The sequence below is a fragment of the Biomphalaria glabrata genome, chromosome 17 (assembly GCF_947242115.1).
Source record: "Biomphalaria glabrata chromosome 17, xgBioGlab47.1, whole genome shotgun sequence".
NCBI classification, from domain to species: domain Eukaryota; kingdom Metazoa; phylum Mollusca; class Gastropoda; family Planorbidae; genus Biomphalaria; species Biomphalaria glabrata.
The window spans coordinates 17,776,942-17,795,442 of NC_074727.1; the positions used below are offsets into that span (position 1 = coordinate 17,776,942).

Below are 18,501 nucleotides of genomic sequence, written 5' to 3' on the forward strand. Positions count from 1 at the left end.
TAATCATTCATTGAAGCTTTGCTCTTCCAGCGGACCAGTCTGAAAGAAGAAACACTACTATTCGCAACTTAGCCCACTCTTTACACACACATTTATTTGGCCATAGATCTTATATTGAGACGCACCTTATTTAGAAAAACACATCCACCCAAATAAAAAAAAAAAAAAAAAAGACCACACACACGCACGATTTAAAAGGCTCTAAAATTCACTAGGAAATAAATAATGTTGTACATAAACATTTAAAAAATGACGGCTTTAAAAAGGACTGGGTTAAAATTGCAAATTTAAAAAAAAATCGTTTTTAGTCAATTGAACCACTTCAATTTTGATCTAGAAAATGGCTTAGTAGTTCTAATAACAGGTTCAATGTACTTCGTCCACGGCAAGTGGGAGAAATAGTGTTTCAGGACTCATATATATGCTAAATAATAAACTACTTTTAACATGGCTAATTATTGAACAGTTGTGAGTTGAAGTCTTAATAAAATTCCTACTTTTGGTAATCTAAATAAATGTTTCCTCAAATGATTTGTCACAACTATGGACTGTTTTGAGTTTTTCAAAATCATTTTCTAACTACCGGTACAGCAATATATTACATTCTAGATCTACATGCTGGAAGTTAATTTGACACATAAGGATGAATAGGAATGTAAGTCTTTTAGCAGAATGTTAACCGTTTCTCTCATACCATATTAAATTTCTCAGTCCAGGATCTAGCACGATATTGCCATGCTATTGAAAAGGGATCTATTAAGGAGTCCAAATCAATGTATTAAAAGCTCGTGATTTTAATTTTTTTTTTAACAAATCTTTTTTCTTATTTGAAACTGTACTTGTCCTATAAAGATAAGTATTGGTAATAGTTATCAATTTTCTGCTACCGGTATTGTCTTTTAGTTTTCTAAATAATTATTCTACAGATCATATTAGGATTGGCACTGCTGGATGTTTACTGATGAAATTAGCACCCAATCCCATTTTTAAGGTATTTTGATTCTGCAAATGATTATACAAGCATTCAAAGAGAAATTCCATCAGATCTATTGCATTATGTATGGTTAGCCTTTAGAGGCTCATAGAAGAGACAGTTCACCAACCAAGGCTATTAACTCTCAAAGAGCTACCACATACAAATATATCTGCAGCTAAACTACTTTACAGAATTAATCATCTGAATTAACAATGAGCAAACAAATCTTATGTCAAGAGGCAGACAAAAGAACATCATTTATTGGTATGTGCACATCCACCACACAAGATGAAGAGGATTAATGAAACCCTTCATAGTATTTGTTTGTTGGAAATTAATGACAAATGTAGACAATTAGAACATGGTTGTTAAAGAATTGTATATAATCCATTGCCAGTACTACTTAAAATCCAGACATTTAAGAATAGCCCACAAACAGACTACATGCTTTAATAAGCTAAAGGCAACATCTTTTCCATTAACAGATAAAAAAACAAAAATCTTTTAAAATGTTTTAGTGTTGCAAAGGATGACCACTACGGAAAATTTGTCACAAAATTAGGATTTGAGTGCTTCAATTAGAATTAGAGAAAATTAAAACAAAAAGAAAATATGTAAAGCTATATTGAGGCAATGAAAAAAATGCTCTTCCAATTGATACTTAATTATAGAATATAAAAGCAATAAATAATGTTTGAACCACTTTGAAATTATTTTTTTAAAATTAAAAAGCCACATATCAAATTTAGATAGGTCAAACTTAATGATTATCAACCTCATATATAGAACAGCCAACTGGGAGTAAACCTGCTTCAGATTGTATTATCAAAGCTACTTGACTAAAAACAATATTGAAGAAGTATTTTTCAACCAGTGAATGGTCATCCTTCACAATTTATTTGTTAACATACAACTTCTTTTCAAATTATTTGTAACATTTTTGGGTACATTCTAATATTAAGCAATTCCATAGATTTAAAAAAAAAAAAAAAAAAAAAAAAAAAAAAGGGGGGGGGGGGAAAGAAATAAAACTGAAAAGTCAACTTCAAGAAATTCACTGAATTATTACATTTCTACTCTGAACAATGGGACTTCCATTTACATTGCAGTACTGGTACACCTTTTTTTTTGTAGCCATGGTCCAGTTATTTTTCTAGGTTCTTAAGTACTTTTTGGGGCATTTTCTCAGGTAATATCATAATAACATTAGTCCCTATAAACTTGTATGTTGAAAAAAGTGAATGAAAAAAAAAAACCTCTTTTCTATGGCTGTTATGTCTACATTATCAGCAGTGAAGTGGAAGGTACTTTAAAAATAAATATCCAAGCCAAAAAACTTTGTCAAATCTTCTATTACTTTCCATTTGAATACAAAAATGTGTTGATCAAGACATATACATAAGAAATTAGTGTTTAACTTCTTGAAAGTGCATAACTTTTTTGTTACACCGTTAAATATATCAATTCAAAACCACTTCTAAAACAATCATGATTTTAATAGTGTATTATTGTTAAACAGTAATTCAGCTCATAAAGGGATTGATATTACATTAACACCAGCAGATAATGTAAAATTAAAAAAAAAAAAAAAAAAAAATCTGCCATACATCAGAACCAACATGCAATATCCAGATAGTTAAACTAAAAGAATGTTTTATTAATTAATTAAAAGAATTTCCAGCTGTTTTAAAATGATAATGGTTTAAAATTTTTCCAAATCAATTAAAAAAAAAAATGCTTATCTTAGTCTTGTTTCTGTCCTTAATATAAATGTTTAAAAAAAAAATAATGATGATAATAAAAAATTCTAAAATGATCTGAAAAGTATAAATACAGAAATCTGCTACTTTATTGAGGTTATGGAAAGTGAAAATGTTATACCTATTTTTCTTAGATTACCTTACAATAAGTTTTAAAACATTTAGACTAATTTGAAGACCCTATAAAAATCATTAACGAAAAAAAAAATTGAAAATGAAATCACATAACCATAATTATGCTAAACTAAGATTTAAACCTTGAATTAAAAAATCAACATATGATAGCCATTTTTCAACTTGTTTCCTTTTTTTTCCTGTAAGAAAAATGTAATTTGTTAAGTGAACTATTTATAAACTCACAACTATAAACCTTGTGTCTTGTGTGTACAAATGAATACTAATGAGCTATTCTGTTGCATTGTTTCCAACACATTACGTATCACTCTGAAATACTTTTAAAGTTGTTCCTAGAATTAAATAAAACTGCCAAAAATTCAAATCCATAATGGTGGAAATTATTATGGACTGTGCTCAATGCTTTGATGAAGAGAAACAAATACTAAGCAATTTATTTCCTGTTTTTTTGTTGGTGTGGTTTTCAGAGCCAGCAGTCATCACTAGTCAGAATAACACAAGGTACAAAATAGTTGGTCTGATAGTTCACATGTGATAGTTCGCTGATGCACATAGCATTGGAGTGCCTCATTACTCCCAAAATCATCTGGACATGTGGTGAGCTTCACTGAAGACATTTTTCAAGTTTAAAAAAGAGAATAATATGTACTTATAAGTAATCATTGATGATTAACACAGTTGTTTAGTGTCAAACTTCACTGTTCTTGAAATTAATAATTACATTTGATATAATAAAACAACAAACATGAGCAGTCTGTGGGGGTACTAACCTAAACAATGAAATACTAACACAGCCGAGAAACTAGATGGTTTATTGGAATTATCCTTGGCATCAATTGAAATAAAGCAGTCCTTTGTCTGTTCATATTAGTTTAATGCGGTTTCAAGCTTGTTGTCATACTGGAATAAAAATAGTGTCTAGTATTTTTATTTCACTTTAAATAGGAAAAACTAAAAGAAAGGGAAACGATGATTGAACAGCATGAGTTTGTGGTACCAGGGTCTATTGTTGTATCAGCAGTGAAATATGCTCCATGTCTTATCACTATTCCATTTATGAAATATTGTTGTCTGTTGAGTCTTTTCAAAATGTAATGCATAATTAGCTGAAACATGGTCCTCAAAGAATTCCTTTAGTCCTCAACCTCACAAAATCTGATAAACACCACCAAGTATTGGGAAAAAATGACTCCATAATTACAATTGGAAAAAAAAAAAATTAAATAAAGAAAAGGTAAAACTTATCCAAGTTTCAGTATTAACTTGGTTGATGCTATGAATGCTAAAATGTTTCCACAAGAAAAAAAAAAAAAAAAAGATTAAAGAATTAAAGAGCAGCACATGATCTGGGATTAGGATTCATCTGAACCTCTCACAAATATTGATGATTATGGTTTGAAATATTTCCAGTGATGAGGAAAGAAGATCCTGGACAGAAGAATTTATTCCTGTCTTCCGGGACGACCACCACCAGATCCACCATCATGACCACCTCTGCGGTTCTCCTGTGAAATATACAATGAAATCTTATGTCTCAAACAACACAAAAAGATGTAGAAATAATATTATAATAATGAAAAAAAATTACATTTTAATGCTGGTGGCATGTACAATCAACACCATCTTGAAAATTGTCAAAGCACAGCAATTAGTTTTTTTTAAATAGCTACTATAAAGGTTCTATCTAGGACCATTTAGATTTAGATCTTATACCCAACATAAATTGGAATTTTTATTAGTAAGCTAAAAAGTCACATACCCGATTCCTATTTCCAGGAGGACCATCTCGTCTGTCCCTATCCACTCTGTCTCTGTCTCCACGATCTCTGTCACTGCCACCTCCTCCCCTGTGTTCTCTATCTCCACCACGATGATCACCTCTCTCATTGCGAGTTTCACGATGTGCAGTACCTGAATGAGCATCCTCTTCCTGTCGCTTTTCATAGTGAATAAAGTCATCAAAGATTGATGTGGTGTGCTTGTAGCTGTGAACAATGCGCAAGACCTGCTTGCCCTTTTCAGGTGGTACTTCTTGTGTGTCTCTCGAGTTAGTCACTGGCTTGTTCTCATTATTCTCTAAACGAATGTGCCTAAGCTGGCTATTGGGAACATCTTTTACATACACCCATTTCACTACAAACTGACCTTTCCACTTGTCTTGGGCCCAGACACCAGCACTTTTGTTGTAATCCACAGGGGACATCATTTGTGCTATGCCGCAAAAATGACCACTTCCGTTTACTGAATAAATGAGGTAGACAGGTCCTTTACCTTCACGCTCTCTGAAAGCCTGGTCCAAACGTTTATTCCCATGATCTGTGCTGCACCAGATGTTGTACTTGATGGAACGGTGAATGTCATCCTCTGAGTATGACTTAATAATAAAGAAACGAGCAGATCTGGGGTTAAGGTTGAATTCCTTTGGATTATACAGATTGGAAGATTTCAATTGGTCCAAAACAGGGTGAGAGGAAACTGGAGGGTTGCTGTGGCTACTTTCACCATTCGTTGTGGCACAGTTGTTTGTACTACTTCTATTTGATGGAGCACCCCCTGATGATTGATTATAGTTGGTAGAATATGGTGGACTGTGATTGCCCTGGACCACAGGTACTGCGCTAACGCTGCTGCTATTGTTATTTGAGTTGAGGTTTGTGCTGCTGACAGTGGGTTCATTTCCTGGACCACTGGTGGAGTGGGGTTGGATTTGCCTTGCTCGCGGAGTAGGGTTTGCCCAACTCTGACGAGCCTGTGGCGGTTGGGAAGAAGGCGGTTGTGGTGGTGGTACAGATGCCTTGTTGGGGTTGCCCCTGCCATCCCAGGTTCCAATATCCATGTTATGGGGTTTATTAGGGTGTGCAGGTGCACGTGGTATAGTTCTTGGCCGGAGCTGTTGCTGTGGTCTTGCAGGTTGACTAGCAATAGCTGCCCAAGTTGACTTTTTGCTCTGGCTTTGACTGCTTCCACCTGTGCTTCCGCCACCCATCATGGATGACTGAAGTGATTGTGAATGTGATGAGGACATCATCTGGGAAGTATCACCACCTCCAAACCCATCAGACATCACTGGAGGTTGACTGTAATCTATCTTTTTTCTTCCAGAATCCATAGTGGAGGAGCTGGGGGAAGCCAAGGTCATGCCACGCATACCTTGTTCCACAGTTCCAATAGGCTCTTGGGGCTCAGGTGGTGCTGATGCCCCATTCATCATGCCGTAATTGTCAGGAGGCATCATTTCTGGAGGATAATAGGGATCTTCTGATGAATAGCCTCGCTGATCCTTCCGAACAGGTTGAGTAGTGCCCCAGTAGTCACTAGTAGCATACTCCCAATTATTGAAAGGGAATCCGAAACCGCCATAAACATTACTATAGTCATAGCCCATTCCAAACATTGTATCAGCCCCATTTGACCAAGGACCTTCTGATCCACCAATCCCTTGATTCATAAATGGATATGACAGATTGGATGGATAGTAGCTCTGAAAGAATGATTCTGACACTCCAGCATTTGGTATTGGAGGAACATATGCATTCTTTGATTTTAGAAAGAAGAAAAAATATATTGTTAATAAAGCATATTTTTAGACTATATTATATATTATTGGCCTCTTTTGGCAAATAAATATAGAATAAATATTAAATCTAAATAATATTTACACCACTACTCCTATGAGAGATTAAAATTTTTGTTTTAGTTTAACAACTTTAGCCTCCAACACAAAAAAAAAAAAAAAAAAACATACCCCCCTTTTTAGGTGAACAATAGAATGGTGATTATCCGGATTAACTGGAAATTGTCAGTCCAGATAATCAATCGTTCTGATAACAGAATGTGGAAGATTTTAAACTGTTCAATTCACCAACAACATAAAGAAAATTCATGAGGGTATCGCCCCTTACATAAACATAAAATTCAAATACATGATCTGGTATAGACAATAGCCTACTATTCTTGAAAAAAATAATTAATGATCTTTTTCTGCACAGCAGCAAAACTACTTAGATACCGTACTTTTAATTTAAAAAAAAAAAAGGCAGTCCAGATAACCGACGCCAAAATAGATGATGTTCCACTGTACATGTTGATAGTTCTTTAATGTTCCAGGAAAATATTATGGTTATTAATAAAATAATTAACCCTCAAGATTCCTGGAAATTTCTTTTGCATATCTTATTCACCAAAAATATCACATTGTTTCAAAAACAGATAAAGTGGCAAACTTGAGATGCTTGGGCATTACATATTTTTATGAAAGTACCTACATCAGGGGCTTGCTCACTCCATGATCTCACATGAGGGGGAGGTGGAAGATACATATCATCTTCTTTCATAACATCTTTTCCAGCTCCATTTGACACTTAAAAAAAAAGAAAGCATTCAAATTATTTTATATATTCTTTTAGAATACTAAATGATAGCAGTTTTCAAGTTCCCTTATAAACTAATAAACTAATATTATTTTATCATTATCTTTTAGAAGACAAAATGGTAGCCTTTTTTAAAAATGTTTTCTTATAAGCTAATTCATGACATTCTAAGACTTTTCAATTCCATTAGTGGATTTTGAAAAAAACAAAAATTGCAATGCAAATACAAGCATTTTAAATGTAACATTTAAAGCAAATTGTAAGTTGACTGTATGTAAGTATAATTCTCAAAGGACCAATGAAATTTGGAATGAATACTCCTTAGATCATTGCGGAGGTCCATCTCATAACTTGAGAGATACAAACTGATAATTCAAATATGCATAATTCTATAACCAAAAGAGACTTGCAACTAAATCTAGGTCATGGAATCCATCTTTCTCATGATAAAAAAATTGCTTAATCAAAATCTTTTTTATTTCAAAAACTATCTAACATGTACTCTATTAATCACTATTAAATTTATAATAAATTTCCACTTAAAGCAGTCAAGATTTGCTTTTTTAAAAGCCTTTCTTTGTTGTCATGTAGCGCTAGAAAATAAAATCTGTATCTCAGGTCACAAACAAGTCACATAGCCTAATTATTGTGCAGCTACATTAAGTTGCTCAATAACCAATCAAATATTTTAAATCATTAATTAATCATTAATTACAAAGCTTATTAATTCACATTTAGTCCACCTAGGACTAAGTTTTTTGCAAAGAAAGAAAAATGGAATAGTCTTTTTTTTTAAAGGAATCTAGATGTACTTACAAATGTTAAAACATTTCTTGTATCAATAAAATGTGCTGCAATATCAAAGCTAGATCAAAATAACTAAAATTTATTGGCTCATAAGAAGCAATCTCTGCATTCTGCTTATTTGAAAATCATTAAATGCTCATTATATAAATACTACTAGTTAACAACTATTTTAATATTAATTTACACTCAGCTTTAATATCATTTCATTGGTGGAGGGTCTATATTGAAACCCTTCTAATAAAAGATATTCCTTCTTATATTTGGAAAAATGTTAAGTGTTTTATTAAAACTAGATATGGAAGTCATTTATAAATAAATTGTATAAAAATAAATATTAAAAAAACAACAAAAAAACAACAACTGAGCAACGGCAGATAAAAGTTTCTAATCTAAGGGGGAAAATTACAACTTTCAACTGTACATCTTTTTTTTTTCTTCATTGCCTTGGCATCACATTCTGTTCATTTGCTAAGTTATTCATTTCATACATGTGATCATCTGTCATAACACTAACTGTTTACATTTTTAATTTTAAAAGTTTGCACTATCATTAACATGTAGGATTTTTTAAAATATAATTTTGTTGACAAATGGTGTTCCTTTTTTACTTTGACAAATTTAGACAGAATCATTTAAAAAAAAAAGGGAATTCAACAAACTCTGTATATAATAAAAATAAATAAAAGCTGGTTGTATGAGCAAATTTGTTTGTGGGAAGGACTATTTGGTTTTGCTCTTCTAATAAACTTTAAAATATATAAAAAATATAAAAAATAACTTAAGTAGATCCATAGATGAAAAAATATCTCTAGTATATTTACTTCATTGTTTTTTTTTAAAGTTAAAGCAATAATTACCTTGATTAGGCTGGCCCTTTGACCTCTGTATAAGAATAAAAAAAATTTAAAATAACATTTATTAATTTTGATTTAAAAATAAAAGTCACATGTTAAACAGTCTAGAGCAGGGCTATATATAGGATGTAAACAAAAACTGTCTTAATAACGTGTGGGTAATAAAAGGAGGTTGTTTGTACCAGAAACATCAAAACAAAACAAATTTTTAGGAAAGCAAGCACAATTTTTAGTAGTGTTGAGAAAAAATAGTCTAGATAACTGTTGATAGTGTATGTTCTCAGTTGTGATGATAAATTTTTGGTAAATATCCACAACAAACATGAAATGAATAAAGATTTTATTTTCTTGATTATATTTAAACACAGATGTATTCAATGTGCTTTTTTTTTTTCGTCTCTTTTTTAATACTGCATTCTATATCAACTTTTTTGTAGTAAACAAGGTTAAAGAATAAGTCACCCACTCAGTGCCTACTTGACAATGTAACAATGAATGTTTACATCATGACTGAAGTTTACTACATTGAACAATTCCATCTTATATTGAATTCACTGACACTTGGAAAAAATTATGATTTTAGTGATAGAACACAAGACTAACAAAACAGGTAAATGACCCAAGAGCATGAAAGAAATGAGCTTTCAAGATTCAAGCATCTGAAGAAACATAAACTAGATGGACTATTAATTACAATTATTAAGAAACAATTAGCTTCAGATAAGAAGACCGCCAAGACGACTATGCTACACAAGAAATCTGACTTTTCTACTGGAAATAGGAGTAATGTGTTGAATTAGATTAATGAGGAGTGCAGCATTTATATTACAGGGGGGAATGCTTCTATGTGTATCCAGAGTGAAGTAAAGTCTCTAATTAAAAGGAAAATGACTTGTATAGTGGTCTTAAATTTAGCACAAATTTAAGTCTGTTCTAAAAGGTGTAGAGTGTTATTTGGGTAAAGTAAACATATATAGTGCTAAGGAGATGTGCTGACCAAACAGTGACATACTTTGTTTTCAGAGGTTTCAAAACCACATCAATCATTAACATAAATTACTACAGCAACATTTTTATAGGAGTTAATTAACATATAAATAGGCAAGTGATCTCGAGACTCTATGAAATTTAGAAAGTTTGTGTAATGATTTTTAGAGAAAGAATTTTTTTTATGTAGTTTTATATTTTAGTTTAAAGGAATTTATGGTTATATTAAGGATTTATAAACATATGGAATGTTCAGAATTTCCAAACAATCACTTACTTTTCCATACACTATTTAACAATAGCAAAGAAGGTTCATATGTACAACAACACTGGTTCATATAAACACAAGAAAGCGATGTAAACCAAGTCCCCACTACTAATTAATATAATGCATTTTTAAAGAAGCAGATCTAGTCTCTGTTTAGCTAACCATAAAAGGAAAGCAAAAGGGTGTTTCAAGTGATAAATAGTAGAATCCCCCTATCAGACCTAGTCATCTATAGGGCAGATGATGTAATATATTGTGAAGGTCATCTGTTTCTGTTGCCCACGATTAACGTGGTCAGCACAACGACCAACCAACTTTACATTTCCTCAACTAATGTTAGGTGCCAATTGGAGCTGGGAAAATCAGAGGCACCCAAAGATCCTGAAACTAAAAATTCATCTTCACCAGGATTTGAACCTAGGACCCCCAGTTCAGAAGCCAAGCGTTTTACCCTGCATCCTCCTAAGTGATAAATAAAGCAAAAATCAGCATATATTATGAAATTCTGAACTGAAGATGTTCAGTACTAACAATGTCTATTAGCAATATTATGTACAACCTTAAATAAAAATTAATATGTGTTTTTAATATTAGTGAATGGATACATCAAAGATCTCGAGTGTAATTAAAAAAAAAAATAATTTAAAAATGGGCAATAACTTATTCAGATCTGGCAGGATGGCCTAATAATACATAAATGGCACCTTGCCTTATTTGATACATTTTTATTACAGGGATTTCATGATGTGGGATTTGCATATGTAGAGCTGTTTTACACAGTCCTACCTCAATGAGAAAAGGTACAAATTTTGACTTGTTTGAATTGAAGAGGAATGAAGGGATGGCTAATGAAATATTTTCTGTCTCAAAAGCCAACAACAGGGCAGATAAGTAAAGTAGTGACTAACTAGTCTATTATGTGTTAATTGTTTCGTCCTTTAATTTGTTCATAGCCAATGAAGATCTAGTGGCAAATATCTCCTTTATTTTCAAATTTCTAAGAATTTCTTCATCCTAAAGATCTAGGAAGCACTGTGAAGAGAAGGGTGACAGGACATCCATGCTGGCTTGGTCACGTTCATAGAATGCCACAAAGTCGACTTCCATAGATATTCAGGAGAGCCGCTGGTCGTCCACTGTTAAGGTATACTTATGTATGCAAACACGACATGAAGCTCTTCAAAATCAACTCTAAAAGTTAGGAAAAGTGGCACTGGATAGATCCACATGGAGAGCGAGCATAAAGGAAGGGTCCCAGATGGCAGATGCCATACACAAGTAGAAGAAAGAAGGGAGAAAATGCAACGGCGCCTGGTGATTACATATGCCCAACCCTGGTCTGCAGCTGTGCATCAAGGATTGGCCCCCTTAGTCACACAAGTGGTTGCAAAGGGAAAAGATCATTTCTCGAGACGTAAAATGCAACAGATTCAAATAATAATGTGGGGACAATTTTATTTTTCTACATAATAATTATTTTACAGTTGTTCATTCATGCAGCATTAATTCATTATTCTAATATTGAATCTAGATCTAGACTTGGTAATACTATACTCTACTCTAGATATTATCCTTCATATTTAGATTCCCCTAAAAATAATAGTGACTAGATCTAGACTTTGAGGTTTCTAGGAATCTTAGTAAGACAGATCTAGATCAACCTCTAGTTAATCTATATATAATAGTCCTAAGATCTAGAATATCATCATCTAATCAAATCTAGGAACTAAAGGTTGTAGATTTAGATTCTAGAATATTGAGTTAGAGTGTACTGTTGATAAAAAGAACATTAGATATAGAATAGGGACAAAACCTAGAATTAATTACAGCAGACTCTGTCTCTGTAGACTGTCTCTAAAACTTTGAAGAAAGATGACTAATAGATCTATAACTAGGTTATAGAACTATCTAGAATAATCTAGATTATTTTACATTAATCTAGAATCTAGCTTTAGCACCTAGTTGTACATATCTAGCTACAACTACTACAGATAATGGTCAGCTAGAATGTATTTTAGAGATCTAGTGTACTATCTCGATTACACTACTCAGACACTATGTCACTACAGTTATGACTAGATTCTAGATTATTTCTAGCTCTATTATATCCACACTGAACTATTTATTTTACTAGACCAGACTGTCCAGACAGACTAAATAGTAAATAATTAAATTAAAACTAAGACTAAAGTCAAGATATAGAACTAAGAAAAGACTAAGTGTCACTAAGCCTAAGGACACTAAAACTAAGGTAAAAAGTAAATCCATTATAAAATGTCTACTCATAAATAGCATAACATCAACAGGCATAAATCTAGAATTTTCTAGATCTACTGCCCTGGCAATATATTTAGTCAATTTAGTCACATGATTTGATTATTAATTATATCATGATATATAGTAAAGTGCGAAGTTCGAGCGCATTAAGCCCGCTGGCAGCAATTTTCAAGTTTGTATTTTTATAGCACCGTAACGGTCTGACCTATGAAAAAACTGATGGTATCTCTGAATTCCTCGTCCTTTTTTCTATAAAAATTGATTGGGTATCACTAGGCTTGGTTAAAATTAAATACGAAGTCAAAGAGGTGTGGGGTAAGTATCGCCAAGTGTACTTTTCCTCGAGCGGATTTTTCCCCAGTTAGTAAGCTCGATCGGGTTGGTGGAAGGTTCGAGCAGATCAAAGAAAATATATCTAAAAACAAGTTTTAATATTTAATTTTTACTATAAAGTCATTTTCTTTTTACTCCAGCGCAAGAACACCATCCATTGCACCATTTCCCACCCTCCACAGCTTCAAATAGTCTCTTTAAGCTGATGAGCCATCAGACTTAAAAATAGCCTTAATCCCATTACCCATTTCCTTCACTACCGGGTAGTAAAAAAGAATAATTCCACACCTCCTGAGTTTGACCTCACCATGAACTTAGCCTTTACAAGGAAAAGGAAATAGTATGTGTCGGAAGTAAAGAAAAAAGGTGCGTGCAATATAGTAGTAAAAGTTATAGCAATAAAAAGTGAACTGTTCGAACCTCTTATCAAATCGGGACTGCTCGAACTTCGCACTTTACTCTAGATGCCATTTACTCATTAGTGATAATGATTTATCTATTCTATCTACTAACTATATTTACTAATTATTTAGTCTAGATGTAACTATAGTACTATAGTATAGATTATAGAATATAGATCTAGATTTGTAGACAAGAAGACTTCTAATACTAATGACATACTAATGTAGATTGTATATCTAGAGTCTAAGTCTAGAGGAGATTATCTAGATTATTCTAGATCTAGAATATTCTAGAATAATCTAGATTCTAGACTTAATTAACCTCTACTCTAGACTCAAGAGTTAGAGTAGTCTAAGAGTCTAGTGACAGTCTAGTCAGTCTACAGTAGACTCTACTCTAGTCTAGACTCTAGATAGTAGATAGATATAGAATATTATCATATAGATGAAGTCACGAAGTATGAATAGTATGATCAATTATGAGATAGATCTAGAATCTAGATTAGATATCTTAGCTGTCTTAGCTAGAAGTTAAGTAGAATCTAGAATTCTAGATCTAGCTACTCTAGACTAGTCTAGATTGACTAGTCACTAGATTGTGACTAGATTGTCACTAGATCTATTTAGAATAGATCTCCCATTCTAGACTCTAGTCTCTTATACTACTCTATTCTATACTATCTAGATCTATATTAATCACTGCCCAAATCACAGACTCTGAACTCTTGAGTATACTGACACTGAATCACTGATACTCGACTCTTACTGAAGTAAAGTAAGTTTTAGTTTAGTAAGACTCTTACTTACTCTAAGTTCTAACTCTATAAACTCTATTAAGTCTATTTCAACATATGCTGCATATTAATGGCATAATGATAACGTTTATCTGTTTCGCGTCATAGATTAATCTATATAATCTAGATTTGATTATTAGATCTAGATTGTATATACATAGATCTAGTCAGACACTAGGCCTAGATTTAGATCTTATAAGCTGACGTTGAATGATAAAATGGCCGCATTGCGGAACTTTCTCCATTACCATTCATCACACACAAGCCTACATTTTTTTTACCTGATCAACATTTGCAGACATCCCACTCTATTTAGAAAAACAACAAATGAATAAAGAAAGTGTTCGGTCACAGTCTATTCAAAAAACACACACAAATTAAACAAGTGTCAATCTATTTGGTTTATAAACGTAACACTAAGCACAAAATAAGAAATATCACAAATTTATCCACAGGAAATTCCTTCCTCAACATGCAACAATGGCGGCGACTACGCATGTGCCTCGATTCGATTCCGCGTAGGCTCACGTGACTAGGGCCATTAATTGTTTTTCATTTATCAGATTTATTTATTTATTTTAAAAGGATAAACAGTTAGTAAGCCACATGAAAATGTTTAGAATTTAATTAAGATTATATTTCTAAAGATATTGATCTACCTAGAGTTAGAATGTTAAAACTGGATAGATCTATATTTAGATTCTAGTGGAGTTTGAGTTTAGGCACATCGGCACATCTAGTGGAAAAAAGAAGAATGTGGCCACTACTGTCAGGTAGAGTTGAGACAATAGGCTCTTGAAATTCTAGTGACTAGTATATGCCAGTAAAAGCGAACAAGAGTTCCCTCTTGTCTGCCTGACTTAACAGAGTGATGTGTCTGGAAGAGGGTCTTACAAGTGTCTATATTGACACTGCCATTTGTAATGACACGGTCACTCCGGACTAGAGACGCGGCCAAGGATCGTGTACACGAGTAACCACTGCCACTTTCCTATTCCATACCGGGCTAACAGTAACACGCATTTATGAAACGGACCCTTGAGGAAGGACGCCTGGGTTGTTGACAAGATCGTAGGAGCTCATTTACATCCCCGCACATTGCAACAGGGGTACTCTTGCACCATTTATGCACTCCCTCTGGAGTCTTGTTTCGCTACCTGTTTGGCCTAGCTGATACAACCGTTTCCACCCGGGCGCCACTTTGAGGCAGGGTAGCATCCCTGGGGACCTCTACACTAGTCTACAATCTAGATCAGTGGTCTTCAACCTTTTTTGGATTCAAATAGAAATGAAATTGCGTGCTTAACTTTTTTTGTCTATCAAAACTCACAAGGTCAATAGTGAATAGATCTGTTCTTTATACTATTTTACTTATGAAGTCATTGTAGCGTCCAACCACTGATGGTTCCATATGTGTCGTCATAAACTGCATAACTAGACAATTAGGAAATAATATTACACCAATAACAGAAAAAAAGTATTTTTGTGTAACATATGTTTCGTGAAGCCGACTTGGTTTCATAACCCATCTGAAAATGCCGTCATTCAAATTAGAATATACTTTTTATCTAGTGGCAATTCACTAATAGGGGTCTACTCTTAGTGATATCCCATTACATATCAGTGAGTTATAGTAACAACACTTTATCAATGTTTTTTGTTTAAAAAAAGGTTAAATTATTCTATTTGAATGTTAGCTTTAACGTTGTTGTTGTTTTTTTCATTTAACATTTACATATCAATATATTAATATATGTAAATATAATAAACTATAATCTGAAAGGCGTATTACCTACTTTGTTTATCGTTTGCGCGCGCAAGATCTAAGGACACAAGATACCAACCGATTACAGCAAAAGAGTAAGAATTCTAAAATAGAAAATGGGATTCCCGAACTCGATTTCTAACGCTTTTTCTGTTCTTAAATTAGAAGCAAGCTAACTATAATTTGTCTATATTTATTTTGCCAGCTTTAATTTTGAAGAATTTGTTTTATTTTGTTTCAGTAGTTTCTTCTTTCCCCCTTTAAACCCAGCACCCCCTTACCGCCCTCTTTTGTGCCAAGCACCCCCTACCGCCCCTTTGGCTCCTAGCGCCCCCCCAAAATCTCGAAAACGCCCCCCAGGGGGGCGATAGCGCCCCCGTTGAAGACTACTGATCTAGATTCTAGGATCGAGATTTGTGTCTCTCAACCTTGTTAGGGCTTATCAAACACGTAAAACAGGCTTCTAGATCCGAACTTCGGACAAGTTGGAGGTATTTTAATTTTAAAATTACTCTATTCATTATAGCTTTAGTACGAAGCATCAACTTGCCATCAAGTAACGCAAAAGCTCTACGTTATAGGGTCAAACGTGAACTTTGTAACAAAGTAAAATGGGACATTTTTTTCCCAAAGAGACTTAAAAACATTGCGTTAGTATTCTAAAGAAGCGTTTCCGTGGGTATTCTCTGTTAAGCCCATACATGGCTTTCACGTAAAAAGAGAGGGAGGGGAGAACAGGTATTTTCCCACCGTCGCTACGGATGGCTGCCTGGTCGTGCGGTTTGAGCGCTGGACTGTCGTTTGGATTTATCAAACCCTGCCCGCTCTCACCCCCCTTCGTTCTGCGGGAGGTTTGGACGAGGAAGTAAACTATCGTCAACTCTGAAGGAACATCCAAAACATATAAAATATTTTACAAGCGAACATTTTATAAACACTAAATAGCAGCGTCGGACTTAACCATTGTGACCAAGAAGTATGAAAAGAGAACAGGTAATCTACTATGTATATTCACCCGTCACTAAATAGCAGGGCCGGACATTACAATTGTGGGCCCTATGTGAAACGGATTACGCGGGGCCAAGTTTGGGTAGGGAAGCGGATAATAAGTGAAATTTAAGAGTTTTTATTAGAAAATAAATTCGTCTATGCATTGTATTCATTCTTTATAACGTACAGAATTACTTTTACGAGCCTTGCGTGTAGCAAAGTCATACATTATATCATAATAATTCTGTTTCCTACATAGATCACGCTGAATAGCAAGAATAACCAAATGTTTCAATCTATCTTCAAGAATTGTTGACCTCAAGTAATTTTTCGTTAGTTTGAGGCGCGAGAAGCTTTTTTTTTTTACGGCTAATGCAAAATGTCGTTTTTATTTATCGCGCGTAGGATTGGCGTTTTCCATTTTGAATGACACCCCAAAATGACAATTTTTAGCGGCCCCCGAAAGGGGAAAAGACGCTTTTAGTTTTGTGCGAAATGTCTGTCCGTCTGTCCGTCCGTCCCGTTTAGATCTCGTAAACTAGAAAAGATATTGAAAATCCGATATCACAATATTTTAGACCATTCAAAGTTCTGATGCAACGGCTACTTTTTTTTTCTGAAAGCGAAAAATATAACTTTTAAAATCAGTTATGCAAGCAGTTTTTTTAAAGAGAAAAAGCTAATTAGTATGCATTATAAGTTAGACCTAATTTAAAATGAATAGTGATCTTATAAACTTCATTTTTCTGAACTTTTTTTATTATTGCGGAAATTATATATATATTTTTTTTGAGGATTCGAATAAGAGATTGAGCCTTTTCAAAACAATTAGATCAATTATAAAGACATCAGTTAGGCCAGGGGAGGCGCGGTGGCTGAGACGTAAAGCGCTTGGCTTCCGAACCGGGGGTCCCGGGTTCGAATCCTGGTGAAGAATGGGATTTTCAACTTTGGGCGCATCTGAGTCCACTCAGCTCTAATGGGTACCTGACATTAGTTGGGGAAAAGTATAGGCGGTTGGTCGTTGTGCTGGCTACATGACACCCTCGCTAACCGTAGGCCACAAAAACAGATGAACTTTACATCATCTGCCCTATAGACCACAAGGTCTAAAAGGGGAACTAGTTAGGCCAGGTTCACATCTAACTTTACATTCACTTACACCTATCCTTTGATCTGCGGGACCGTTGGGGCACTACACAAGATCTGTTAACCTTCTTTCTCCATTCTTATCTCTCATTTGTCTTTGATATAATTTCATTTGGATGTTCTTTCTGAAAATATTGAAGCCTGCCTGGATGGACCTCTTCGGGGGCCGATTTTGAGTTTGTGTTTTCACACAAACTGTCTTTTGTAACCTTGTTTCCGTATATTTTAAGGACGTTTTCGTATATCTTGCAATTTCGGGAGATTTCCAGGAGCTCCTGGTAAATCGACAGAAGGGCGCGGGAAATCAGTTTTAAGTTATAAAATGGTTTAATTTAATAATTTATACACCTAGAATTAGCGCTGGTGCTATGAAAGTGCGGGGCCCACTGCGATCACATAGTTTGCAGTGGCCTAAAGCCGGCCCTGTAAAATAGCTGCGTTGCTAGGCTGCCGGTCGACTAGTATATAGATCTAATAATCTAGATCAGGGGTCTCAAACTCATATCAGCATGTGGGCCACAGTGGAAAGTAATAATCAGTCAGCGGGCAGCACCACGAAAAGAGAATGTTTTTTCATTGAATTGTACAAACACTAGGCCTACTGTCACTGCAGTTAAATCCTAAAATAAAGTTTT

At 34.1% G+C, this 18,501-nt stretch overlaps 1 protein-coding gene and 1 long non-coding RNA gene across 2 annotated transcripts; both read right to left on the reverse strand.

The window, feature by feature from the left end:
* Positions 1–1,209: 1,209 nt before the first annotated feature.
* LOC106068644 (YTH domain-containing family protein 1-like) lies at positions 1,210–14,456 on the reverse strand. Its single transcript, XM_013228089.2, has 5 exons — positions 14,244–14,456; positions 8,906–8,930; positions 7,137–7,231; positions 4,631–6,406; positions 1,210–4,376 (listed from the first exon to the last, which is right to left on the reverse strand). The coding sequence occupies exons 1-5, from the start codon at positions 14,262–14,264 to the stop codon at positions 4,314–4,316; spliced, it is 1,980 nt and encodes a 659-aa protein (XP_013083543.2). The 5' UTR covers positions 14,265–14,456; the 3' UTR covers positions 1,210–4,313.
* LOC129923669 (uncharacterized) lies at positions 11,170–12,833 on the reverse strand. Its single transcript, XR_008775667.1, has 2 exons — positions 11,971–12,833; positions 11,170–11,793 (listed from the first exon to the last, which is right to left on the reverse strand). It is a non-coding gene; the product is annotated as an uncharacterized LOC129923669 (long non-coding RNA).
* Positions 14,457–18,501: the final 4,045 nt, after the last annotated feature.